The sequence below is a fragment of the Podarcis raffonei genome, chromosome 8 (genome assembly GCF_027172205.1).
Source record: "Podarcis raffonei isolate rPodRaf1 chromosome 8, rPodRaf1.pri, whole genome shotgun sequence".
NCBI lineage: Eukaryota > Metazoa > Chordata > Lepidosauria > Squamata > Lacertidae > Podarcis > Podarcis raffonei.
This window is the reverse complement of record NC_070609.1, coordinates 83,140,797-83,153,337: the sequence shown is the minus strand read 5'-3', so window position 1 is coordinate 83,153,337 and position 12,541 is coordinate 83,140,797. Positions and strand designations below refer to the sequence as shown.

General features: G+C 44.9%; 2 protein-coding genes across 3 annotated transcripts in view; both read left to right on the top strand.

Moving 5' to 3' along the window:
• ALDH2 (aldehyde dehydrogenase 2 family member) overlaps positions 1–1,420 on the top strand; it is a 31,113-nt gene extending 29,693 nt beyond the window's left edge. The window contains exon 13 of the mRNA XM_053401226.1: positions 849–1,420. Within this exon, the coding sequence (XP_053257201.1) occupies positions 849–881 (33 nt within the window). The 3' untranslated portion in view covers positions 882–1,420. The remainder of the gene's footprint in view (positions 1–848) is intronic.
• A 2,562-nt stretch (positions 1,421–3,982) lies between these two features.
• MAPKAPK5 (MAPK activated protein kinase 5) overlaps positions 3,983–12,541 on the top strand; it is a 28,533-nt gene continuing 19,974 nt past the window's right edge. Inside the window, exons 1-5 of one of the 2 annotated variants that reach the window (XM_053401228.1) lie at positions 3,983–4,826; positions 8,657–8,730; positions 9,475–9,550; positions 11,272–11,369; positions 12,177–12,285. In XM_053401228.1, the coding sequence (XP_053257203.1) occupies positions 4,791–4,826; positions 8,657–8,730; positions 9,475–9,550; positions 11,272–11,369; positions 12,177–12,285 (393 nt within the window). In that variant the 5' untranslated portion in view covers positions 3,983–4,790. The remainder of the gene's footprint in view (positions 4,827–8,656; positions 8,731–9,474; positions 9,551–11,271; positions 11,370–12,176; positions 12,286–12,541) is intronic. The other variant, XM_053401229.1, reaches the window with a different exon arrangement.

Below are 12,541 nucleotides of genomic sequence, written 5' to 3'. Positions count from 1 at the left end.
ATGGTGTTGGTTCAGGCCTCATGACAAAGCATGGCTTGGGAATACGTCTAAACCGTGTTCCTGTTTTCAATAAACCATTTTTTGCTGATGGCAACCTTTTAGTTGTGAACAGAAAACCGGGCTTCGATGCCGAATGGTGGCTGCATCTGTCTGCAAGTAAAATTACAACTGGACAGGACAAGAGCAGTAAATCTTGAACAAATAGGCTCCAAACATTACTATCTTTAAGTGTTGTTTGTGGGGTAACATTGAGCTAATGCTTTGGTATGCTAGGTTATCGTAAAATTACTACCTTTGGATCATAACGAAAATATTTAGGCACCTTTTAAGTACCTGCTTGGAAGCATTTCTTATTATGTAAAGAAGGCACTGGAATTCTTCTAGTTCTGAAGAATTGATACCCACCTTAGAGTCAGTTTAAAGCATTGGAGTGAGAAGCAGTTGTCCCAGTATCCCACAGCTTGAGCAATGAATTAGGAGACTTATACAGTGCTGCTTCAATAAGCCAAGCAGATCAGGCATCTTGAAAGCAGTGAAATTTGAGTATTGTTCTGTCCAATGCTAGTGGGTGCCTCCAGCCAATTCTGTTGTAAATTGGAAACTGTAGGGTTTGATTAATCCAGCACAATATTAGGTAGACTGCATCCTGTTTTGAGGAAGGGCTGAAGCTCAATGGTAGAGCATGTGCTCTGCATGCAAAAAGCCCTAACAGCTGCCTAAGTTTCTGCTAAACTATTTGAAACTGATTTGCATTAACAGGGTTGACATGGGAGTCATCTTGGGACTGATTGTCTTGTAGAGTCAGAGATGCAAAGTTGGCCAAGTCTAATGAACGATATTCTTTCTAGGTAACCATCAAAGTTCCACAGAAGAATTCTTAAAGGACATCAGCTGTATATCTGAAACCTTCGGTATAAGCTGCCATTCCTCTTGATAGCAGCATTTAAGCAGGATTGAAGTAGAGGAACCTCCTTCATGAAGAAAGCCTTCACCTCTACAAGCAACCTAAGATTGTTTATTTCATATATTTTAAGAAAAATCTTTTATTTACCTGCTTATATTTTACTTCACTTTTTTTCTGTACCAGGCACCCCTATATCTTAATGTTACACTAATGGATACAGATATCCATTTGAGCTTTAAGAATAATTTCTCAAACCAGTTTTTCAAACTGATTATATGGTACCCATTTATGGTAATCTGGAATGTATCTTGAGGTTTGTTTATAGGAGCAAATATCTAAGTAACGAGAACTTCCGTCCTTTCTCCAAGTGTAACCTAAACAGAAACTGCCCCTTTTATACAAGAGAGCTCTAAAACTGTCTTCTTATTTTGACAATCAATGCTGTGAAGCCAGTGCAGGCTGTGATTTTTTCCCCTTGATCTTATATCAAATACATAAAGAAAATTTCATAGTTGACATGCATTTGTTCAGTTGCTGACCATTTTTGGTTAAAACGGTTACCCTTTTCTCTTAGTGCAAATGGGGTAAGATGAAATAGAGAGAAAATGATTTGTATAATAGAGGAAGGGACGCTCTTTGGTGGTTTTCTTCTTTTTCTTTTGAATTCCCAATATGCCAAGACTTTTCCTAGTGATTACAATGGAAACAAGAAAGATGGATGAGTGTTTTGAGCCAGTCACACCATACATTTAAAGCACCATGATACTACTTTAAATACTCGTGCCTTTCCCTAAAGAATTTTGGGAGCTGTAGTTTGTGATGGGTGCTGAAAGTTTTAGGGCACCCCTATTCCCCCCAGAGAGCTACAGTTCCCAGAGCCCCCTGTTTAAACCACACTGAGAATTCTAACTGCATGAGGGGGGTGATAGGGGATCTCCTAAAAATTCTCAGCACCCTTAAAAAATGGCAACTCCCAGGATTCTTTGGGGAAAACCATGAGTTTAAGATGGTATCATAGTACTTTCAGTGCCTGGTGAGAATGCAGCCTTAGAGTTCTTCACTATTCAAGTGAAAAACATAGGGTTCAAATTCCATGTTCCCTCAGCAGCCACTTTCTTCAGGGTTCAGTTTATTTTGGGTTTTCATAGGTTTGCTACTTAGAATATTTGAAAACCCAGCTTTGTTATATGGTATCAGCAGTGATTTTTTTTCCTTTAAAAATGTTTAGGGGTACTCTCATTTTGACTCAAGAAAATCACCATTTTATAGTTCAAATCAGGAAAAATAAATACAGTAAATGGACAAAGTACAAAAATTCACAAAATGTTTAGGGATATGCGTACCCCCAGAAAAAAACCCCACTGGGTATAAACCACCAGGCTATCGCAGGGAAAAATGGACGGTCACAGAGCATCCCTTGTCAACTGTCCATGGATATAGGATATATTACCTGCTGCAAGTCATCTGCAACCAAGGAACCTTAATTTTAATACTCTGAACACTTTGAAAGTAGGGAGATTGTTGTGTAGACAATATGGTGACTGACAGTTTTTCCCATACAGAATGCAACTGGCTGAGAGGGACATTATTAAAGTGAGGGTGTAATTTAGCAGCAAGAGGAGTTGGCTTCTGCACACAAGACTTCAAGAACCACCATTGGCCAGTCCTATGGCTTCCTGGAAGTCTGCAAGCCAGGCATGCAAGCAATGCAAATCTTTCATATAGCCACCTATTAAACAAATTCACGGAGCAAAATAATCTATGTTGCCACATTATGTGGCAGCATGTTTCATATCCTTTATATCAAGGTGAGGAACATCAGGCACAGGGACTGAATGTGGCCCTCCCAGCCTCTCTACATGGCCCTCAGGACTGACATGCATAGCTGGAATGTAGCGTAATGTCCAAGGGTAGCGTAATGTCCAAGTCACATACATTTTACCTTGGGCACTTTTGCCTTTAGCTATGGCAAAAGATGCTACCCTTAAACTCATACTCTAGCTGCTTAAACTTGCATAGCTAAAACTCCCATCATCTACAAAAAGGAGCTAGCACCAGGGTTGGGGCATCATCAAGGTTTGCAGAAGTATGGGGGGAAATAAATACTTTCAGGAAGTGAACCATAGGGACAACACACAGCTTGGCCAAATGGGGTCAGAGCAAAAAGTATGACTGGCTACACGATGCTGAACTGGGAGAAGAAGTAACAGAATCTGGGAGGGGAATAAAATGGCATGTTGCCGTAAAGGTCATGGCTGGCTCAACAGGAGCACTGCACACTATAGCATTTTGGTGCCGGTCCTATTTGTATTTTATATGCAGGTAAAGATGCGGAACACAGTTTTGCAAGGAAATCCTTTATCCTTTTTTGTATGCACAGAGAATTTTGGCCTCACTTCCTGAGAGGGTATCAAAATTAAAAGTACTTTTGCTACTTATGTATGTTGAATGCACCACCAGGTAGTCTGGTAATATGCTTAAATAAACAAATGACGTTAGAGACCTGAACGTTGGTAACTACGAGCCTTCCACAGCCCATTGGGCTTTTAACTTTTCTCCCTTAAAATTGGCACCAGAAGTCTTCCCCCACACTGTGTGGAAGCCAAACGTGCCTCAAAATAGCCTGGAAAAAAATCCAGGGAACAAACACTGGCATTTCTTATCTCCCCCACCCTTTACTGAGGATAAAACCATTTTTATTTGGTAACTATTGGCTGATACAGGGGTAGTTAAAATGCTGCAATCCACAAACGTGTGAAAGGAAATGATACACGGTTATGTTCGTGTAAAGACGTGCTCAAAAACAACAATGTTTTTATTATGTCATTGTGGGTGCGTGTGTTTAATATGGTTAAGAACAGCGGGGTTACATTTGATTATTTTACATAGGTTTTAACTACGGCTAGAGCTCCGCTGCCAAAATGGCCACCAGCTTCGCTTCCTTCTTTCTTCGCTTCTCTCCGGGAGCTTGACGATCTCCAAACATCGCGAGACTTCGCCTCGAAAAGTGGCGAGTGACCCAAACCGCCCCATCAACCCACAAAGGGGCGCGTTCAAAAGGGGGCGGGGCGAAGTCGTGCCAAGGAAACCCCTCCCCTCTGCCGGCATCAAATTCCCTCCGCTTTTATTCCTACCCTCAGGTAACCCCGCACCGAAGCGCCATCAAAAAGCGACGCGAAAGAGAGGAAGGTCCCCGGGCAATAATAATAATAAAAAAACTGCACACCCTAAAAACATCTGTGAAGAAAGGCGGAAGGGCCTTTCAGCTACGGCGTCGCGTCGCTGATGTGCAGCTCGTGATACTTGACGCTGCCTATTTCACTCGCCTGATAAGTTTTTCCCCGCCGCGAAAGAGGCCCATTTGGGACCGCTGCTCGCGCGGAGGGGCTGGGAGCGAGGCGGCGGGAGAGAGAGGGAGCTAGGCAGGCCCCGGCTCCGAACGCGACCCCGCTGGAGTTGCTCGGCAGATCAGGCGCGGCTGCCCTCGGCGGGGGCGAAGCTGTGGTAATGGCTGGTGGCTCCTTAGCCGGAGTCGAGCCTCGGCGCCTGAGGCGGAGCCCGGATTAGGAAAAGCTGAGGAGAAGGCGGCGGCGGCGGCGGCGGCAATAGTTTCCTCCATCCCCTCATTTCCCTCAGCCTCCCGGCCGTGAGGAAAGGCCTCTCGCGCCCTCTTCGCTTTCCTTCCCTGGCTGGGTGGGGATGAGGCGGCAGCCCGGCGGAGGAGGCGGTGGCGGAGGGGGCAGCAGCAGCAGCGCCGGCAGCGGCGCGGGCGGCGACAACAACGACACCGACGACACCGACTTGGAGGGGCGGCCCCCCGCCTAGCCCGGCCCCGCTCCCCCTCCTTCCCCACAGGCTCCCCTCGCCGGGCCTGAAGCGGCGGAGGATGTCGGAGGAGCCGGACGCGGACAAGATGATCAAGGTAGCGGGGCCTGCGGGGCGGCCTTTATGGACGACGCGCGGAGGGGTGGGCAGGGAGGAGGAGGAGGCCGCTTAATTGTTCTACTTGAAGCCTGGGTTCAACGCTCAGGGCGCAGTGCCTCTGAGCGTGTGCAGAGTTCGGGCGGCAGCAGGGCCTTCGCCGCGGGGCGGAACCTCACCCCCGGCCTCTTGGCAGATTCAAAACAGATACGAGAAAGTGTTTGTCCGTGCAGCGCTTGGCTGAACCGCGGAACTCGCGGGAGCCAGTGATGGCCACCAACTTGGATGGTTTGAAAAGAGGAGCTGTGGCAGATAACCCAGCCAGATGGGCGGGGTATAAATAATAAATTATTATTATTATTATTATTAGGCTGTCGATGGCTACTGTGCTCTGCCTTCACAGTCAGAGGCAGTAAATGCTTAGGATTAACAGTTGCTGGGAACCACAGGAGCGGAGAGGGCTCTTGGTTTTGGGTCCTCTTACGGGTTTCTCACCATAGGAATCTGTTTGGCTGCTATGGGAACAGGATGCTGAACTAGATGGGTTCCTTGTGCCTTGATTCAGCAGGCTCTTTCTTATCCTGGACCTTGGCAATCGTGCATCTCTTATATTTTTTATTTATTTATGGCCACCTTCCCTTCTAACCAGATGTTGTTGGGCTCTCATAAACCCAGGGCAGCAGTGGTCAGGAATGATGGGAGCTGTAGTCTCAACTACACCTGGAGACTATACACTGGGGGAAGACTGGCTTAATGGCATTTGTAGGTTGCTCTGTGACATAAATTCCCCTGGGTGGCTTATAATAGGTAAGCTTAAACACAAATAGGCATCAAAAATGGACGCAGATACAACAAAAACAAAACTCTGCAGCTGCAAAGTTAAATGGATTTAAAAATGGTGGGCCACATGTTGTACTTTATTTTAAAGGCCTGTGCAAACTGAATGCTTTTCCGTTGGTGCTGAAATTATGGTCTTTTCTCAGACTAGCTTTCCTGGGAAATTTGTTCTACAACCAGGGTGCCTCTATGAAAAAGACCCTCTTCTTGATGGTTACTTAGAACTGTAGAATTGTAGAGTTAGAAGGAACTTCAAGGGTCTCACTTCATTTGACAGGGCGCCCATTATTCATATATAATACCTACAAAGCAGCTAGAGTTTTCTAATCACTATACTTATACTTACAAATATGAGACAGTCACTGCTCACTGGCTTACAATCTTAGTGGACACAATGCAAAAGGAAAGAAGGGTACAGAGGAAAGAAGAAAGCAAGTGTTGAAGCAGCTGCTACTTCACTGGAGAATGGTTGGGGCCAGGCTGGTCTCCCCCTTGCCATGATTCATGGCCAATAAGTCACATGTCCCACAGGTCTGGGCTTGTGGAGTACAGTGACTCAGAGAATAGTGAATTATTAAGCAGAAATGTGTTCCAGTGCTTACAAGTTTTGTTCTCTGTTGGGAATATGAGGATTAATTCAGGCAAAAGAAGCTGCCTTATACCGTATCAGACCACTGGTCCATCTAGCTGACAGTGGTGCTCCAGGATCTCAGATAGAAGTCTTTCTCAGCCCTATCTGAGATCCTAGGGATTGAACCCAGGATTTTTTGCATACTCTATCACTGAACTAATAGTAGTGGTAGTAGTAGTAGTAGTAGTAGTGTAGAGCCATTTATATATTCACAGCACTTATCAGAAAATGAAAGAACATTTATTTGTTACTATGGTGTTAGTATTGTAGCTCCATTCACATACACAGCATTCCCAAACAATGATTCTTATTATTGATTTTATAAATTTACTAGGGTCTGTGACCCAGCTCACTTCACTTGCCAACCCCACCTACCACTGTGCTTGTAGGTCTGGGCCACCTCCCAGGCCACCCGCCCACTTCTTTGCTTCATCTCTTGTTCCCTCCTTCTCACCCTTTGAAACTGCAGTGATGTCCCAGCAGCTCTGAGGGCCCAATTTGTCATTGCACTGTAGTTTGTGTGGCCACACTATTGTTTGTGACCACACAAACTTTAGCGTGGCAATGTTCTTAACTATTTATTATATGCAACATATATTTCCATCAATATAAGATGACAGGTCTCTGCCTCAAGGTGCTTACAGTCTAAAATTGGATATTGGGGAGACAGCAGAGGGAGGAGGCAGGGGCAAATAGGAAAATGTTTGATTATTTAGGTTCAACATATTTAATTAAGTATTCAGGGTTCAATGGGAACAGAAGTCTCTGCCCCAAGATGCTTGTGATAACATACACATGTATGCCTGCACAAGGGAGACTGCAGCTCCGATCATCCCTAGCTAACAGGACCAGTGGTCAGGGATGATGGGAACTGTAGTCCCAAAACAGCTGGAGGGCCAAGTTTGGCCATCACTGCTGTAGAGGAGCAGGAAGGAAATGCTTATTGAGGTTTATTGAGGGAAGAATGTGTGGGTGTTGCTGTACACATACATTAAATTTGTACCTCTCTTTATAGACCCAGGTGTGGTGAAGCTTTGCCCCTCCAGATGTTGCTGAACTGCAACTCCCATCAGCCTCAGTAAGCATTGCCAATTGCCACGGTTGATAGGACTTGTAGTTCAGCAACTTCCGGAGGGTGAAATTTTTCCAACACCTATTGTAGTTGGATGGCTTTAGAAATAGAAAATATCAATAAAAATGTAAAGAAGTTATTAAAGACCAGGGGGTCTACAATAGCATTGGCATCTAACTGAAACAGAAGAGCAGGATCTAAATGCCAGAGATTCTAAAATGCCTGTGAGTGTATAAAGGTGTCAAAGAGCAAGCTGGCTGTCAATCACACCATTCAAAGTTGGAATTAAGTCTTTATTAGCAAAAACATGAACTGCACAAACTTGGCTGATGTCAAGTCTAATGAGCACAGCAGTTCATCCCTAGAAGGTCTTACCCCATGAATCAGTTGTCTAGACTGAAAGCCACCGCCTCCCCATAGCCATCTTAAGTCTCCTCTCCAGGGCTTTTCCCACGCAGTCAGAAACTGCGCCTACATGAAGCCTGTTGCTGCTCTGCCCATTTCAGCCCTCTTCTGGTTTAGGGAGGAGGAGTCTATTGCAGCAGTAGGGGGAGACACCTGTGACTCTTCACCAGCCTGACTCATCTTGGCCTCCCTTCTCCCACTCGTCTGCTGCAGCTTCTGCCTCTGATTCTGGACTTCTCCCTGTCACATACTCTTGGTATCTGAAGAAGTGTGCATGCACACGAAAGCTCATACCAATAACAAACTTAGTTGGTCTCTTAAGGTGCTACTGGAAGGAATTTTTTTATTTTGTTTCAACTTCGGCAGACAAACACAGCTACCAACTGTAACTAGACTCTCCCAGTTGTCTCTTCGGCTTCCAGCACCTCCTCTTCCCAGACTTCTCCCTCTGGCCACTCGTCCCCCCCCCCAATCCCTGGGCATTTTGTTCCCCAACTGGATCTTCCTTCCACTCCTCTGCATCCAACCAGTCCATGACAGAGGTAATCACATGGCACCAAAAAGACATAATGCTGCCTGCCTGTGTTGCTGCCCTTCTCTCCTGCTGCCTCCCCCTTCCCAATTAATTATTATATATCCACATTTATTGTACATGTCTCATAAACAGCAAAATGCTAGAGTTACAGCTAAATAAGATCCAGCATATAAACTGAACAGAACAAATTGGTATTGTAGATTTGTGGATATGCTCTTTATATAATTACAATACTATACGGTACTATATTACACTATATAGGATTTGCAGCTGGCATCACATAGGGCTCTGCCTGAGCTCTCCAAAGATGATGCTGTAGTTCCATGTTTCTTCTTTTCCCTTTTGAAACAGGAAACTTCTATTTTAGAAGAATACCATATTAACTGGACTCAGAAGCTGGGAGCTGGTATCAGTGGTCCAGTAAGGTAAGAAGATGCATTTTGTTGCTGTGATTAAACTCTCAGGATAATAATGAAATACTGAATGCTTTAATTGTCCTGTGAGCAGAAATGGATATTCCTTCGCTCATTTCTTATTCGGTTTGTGTCAAAACAAAGTTATTTTGTAACACATCTTTAATGCTTTTATTTATTAGGCTTCTGTCCCACTATTGCATAAGGTTCCCATCCTCAATTTGCACAAACTGTACATAACTCCAGCAGTTCACAGGACTCCTTTACAATGTTTTTTTTTTAAAATAAATGCACTAAAATGCCATTCTCCTATGTGTTTAATCACAACAAAATGTGACTTTCAGACATGGTCACACACACCTCCAAATTGTTTTGGACTGCTTTTGTGCTCATGCATAGGAGCATAAACCACTTTTTAATCCAGCTACTTAAATAAGTTAGCTGTGGCCCCAGTAGCTCTTTTTTATTTTAGGAACCATGGATCAGGCAGGGGTTATATTTGGGTTCTGACCAATCAAATGACTTTTCCTATGTTCATCAGGTGTGGGGAGATGCCGTGGCTTCCAGGCAGGATGTTGTGCCCTGTTCAATGGATGTTTCCCAACATACTATCTCCAAACATTAATGTGGGAATAATGCAGGAGTCTAGATTGGGAAAGATTTAGACTCTGTCTTCAAATGAGGAATTCATTCATATGTCGGTAGCTTCTTTATAGCTTCCCCACTAACCAAATGATTTTGCTGCTATCTGGACAGAGTCTGCATGAAAAAATCGTCTCAAGAACGGTTTGCACTGAAGATCCTTCTCGATCGCCCTAAAGCTAGAAATGAGGTATAGTCCACTCTTCTTGAAAAATGTTCTATAGATCTGTTGCTCCACTTGTGTGTTCTTCCCCTGCCCACTCAGTTATCCTAAAACAATTTATAGCAGTAAGAAGCACTCCTTAACACACCCCATTAAATATATGTGGACGGTTGCTGTTTTATTTAGAGCCACTGTGATTTCCTAATTGTCTAATAATTTTCTGTCTATTTTCCATGTCAAATAAAACCAGCATGGCTTACAATGTAAAATAAAGCATAATGCATTTTTTAAAAAATAAATAAATAACTACTACCCTGTGGGCATTTCACTTCCTTGGTGATGCTGGGCACAATTTGAAGACATTTTTATCTGTCGGTGACTTTGGCAAGGGACGAGCTTGCTCCATCTTCCATGTGACCGCCCTTTAGATATTTGAAGATGGCTATCATATCTCCTCTCAGTGTGTTCTTTTCTAGGCTAAGCATATCCAGCTCCCTGAACCGTTCCTCATAAGACTTGGTTTCCAGACCCTTTATCACCCTTCTTAAAATTGTGGTGCCCATATATGCCTTATGCCCTAGAATTCCTCACTCCACACCTGAGGTTTGCTCTGGTTCTACCTTAATGGCAGTAAGATTCCACACAGGAGGAAGCTTGATGAAATTGCTCTCCACCCGTACTGATGTTAGTGATGGTTCTGGCTGGGCTGGGCTGAAAATCAACCCCCCACTCAGACCTGGAAGTGGAGCAGGCAATGATATCCAGATTACGGAGTCGGGGCTGCTCCTGTCTCACAGTTTCCCCCATAGACTGTTACTCGTTGCTGGAATGTGGGTGAAATTTTGGAGGTAGTCCCAGATTTCTGACGAACCCACACATGGGTGCTCGTGGTGAGTTACTCAGAGGCATTTCTTTATTTCTTCAATTCCCCTTCGCTAACTCTGCTGCGTCAAGAAAGTTATTCAACCTTGCCCTGTTGACCCTTGAAAGCCCTGCAGTTTGGATCAGCTTCCTTGAGCCCAGCTTCTGAGCACCTCACCAGAAGGAAGCAGGGGAGGCTGCTTAGCAGGCTGCTCCACATACTTCCCAGAGCAGATGGACCTCTTGGCAAACATTGCTTTGCTGTATCTACTTTGCTTGCCTGTTTGTAATCCTCCTTGTTTTTTGCCTGCCTGACGTCTTCTGCAGACTTAGCCAGCCAGCACCCACGTGTGCCTTGCATTCTGCCAACCAGCCTTGATTGCCTTGTTGTTCCTCGGCACAATCGTGCTCCTTTGCCTCTTGCCTGATTCTACCCTATACCCCAAGGCTCAGGCTAAGCATGGGCTTATCTTGGCTTTAAAAATACTGGCGTGCATGCAAGGGCAGCCTTCCCCCAGCCTGCTGCCCTCCTGATGCTACGGAGTATAACTCCCTTCAGTCCCAGCCAGGATGGGAGCTCTTCTCCAAAACATCTGGAGGTGAGCAGGTTGGGGAAGGCTGATCAAGAACATGCCAGGCAGCCAGTATAAACTGGAAAAAGAACTGAGCATGTGGCTGATGTGCTTCCCTCATTGCTAAACTAAGTTGATTCTCATGGGCTTAAGAATCGGAGGTAAGAACTTCAGGAGGGGCAGTGCTCCTCAGGCTGACCTTAATTCTGCCCGCAGGCAGAGGGGCATAAAAATGGGGTGGGGGAGAAGCAAAGAGACAGTAGCTAAGGCGGATGAGCATGGCTGCATTTTAACTTGTCTTCTCTTCTCCATCAGGTCCGGCTGCACATGATGTGCGCGACACATCCCAATATTGTCCAGATCATCGAAGTTTATGCGAACAGTGTGCAGTTCCCTCACGAGTCAAGTCCAAGGTAAGACTCTAGCAAGGTGGTTTGATTTCTGACCGCATCCTTTCTACAATCAGGCTTCGACGGTGTGGAATTCTGTCTGGAATTTAAAAACCGCCTTTTATCCAAAGCAAACTGCAACTTGCCATATGTCTCGTGTCCCCCCCACCCCTTTCATAGTAGCGTGCCTTCCTTTCCATTGTGACAAACGTATTGTTCAGAATATGTCAACATTTTTCTTTCTTGCAGCTGGTCTCCTTCTTAGCCATTTGGTTCCCAGCGTTCAGGACATTGGGGTGTGTGCAGCATAGATAGCGGCCCTTTTTTGAGATAGCCGATGGCTTTCCGTTTTCTTTAAAAAAAACTAGTGCTCTTGTGAGGTAAGGCAAAGCATCTCAGATGCATCTTGGGTGCCATCAAGGCTGGCAGAACAGCAAAAGATCACAGGGCAGGATCTGCCAGGAGGTTTTCCTGCTCAAGCCTCACAGAATTAACAGGAGCTAGAGCTGTCTTGACTTGTCACTTGCCACAAGCTTGCACAAACCTCAGCTGGCAAATGGTAGCATTAATGTGCATATTCCTTTGGAGAAAAATTCTCCAGTTTGCTCCCCACTCTTCGGGAGTTTTCTCTTTCAATGATGCCCAGAAGAACAGATTCGCTGGAATTCCCAAATCCTAAACTGATCACCTTCTCTTTAATATTGAACTGGGCAATAGAGCCAAGTTGTCTCAGACCCTGCCTTGGTTTGAAGTGTGGGGTGTTAGCTCTAGTTTTTATTAACGTTTTGACTTTTTTTTTTCATATAACGAACTGGAATACTTTTAAAACAGGGCTCGGCTCCTAATTGTAATGGAGATGATGGAAGGGGGAGAACTGTTTCACAGAATCAGCCAACATCGGCACTTTACTGAGAAGCAAGCAAGCCAAGTAACAAAGCAGGCAAGTTCTTAACTTAACCCCACCCACCCCCAACACCCACCCCGCCCTTGTCTAAGCGAAAAGCATGGGAGGAAACAGCCCATAAAATAACTGACAATTTTACTGGGAGGGCAAGCAGCAAGCTTTTTAAGAAAACAACCCTCTGATCTAATCAGAAGATTGCCTGCTTTGTTATGATCTCCTGGACAGCCTTTCTCTTTTTTGAGTTAAAACTGGAGGAACACTTCATCCTTTGCACTCCCAAAGTTGTTTTTTT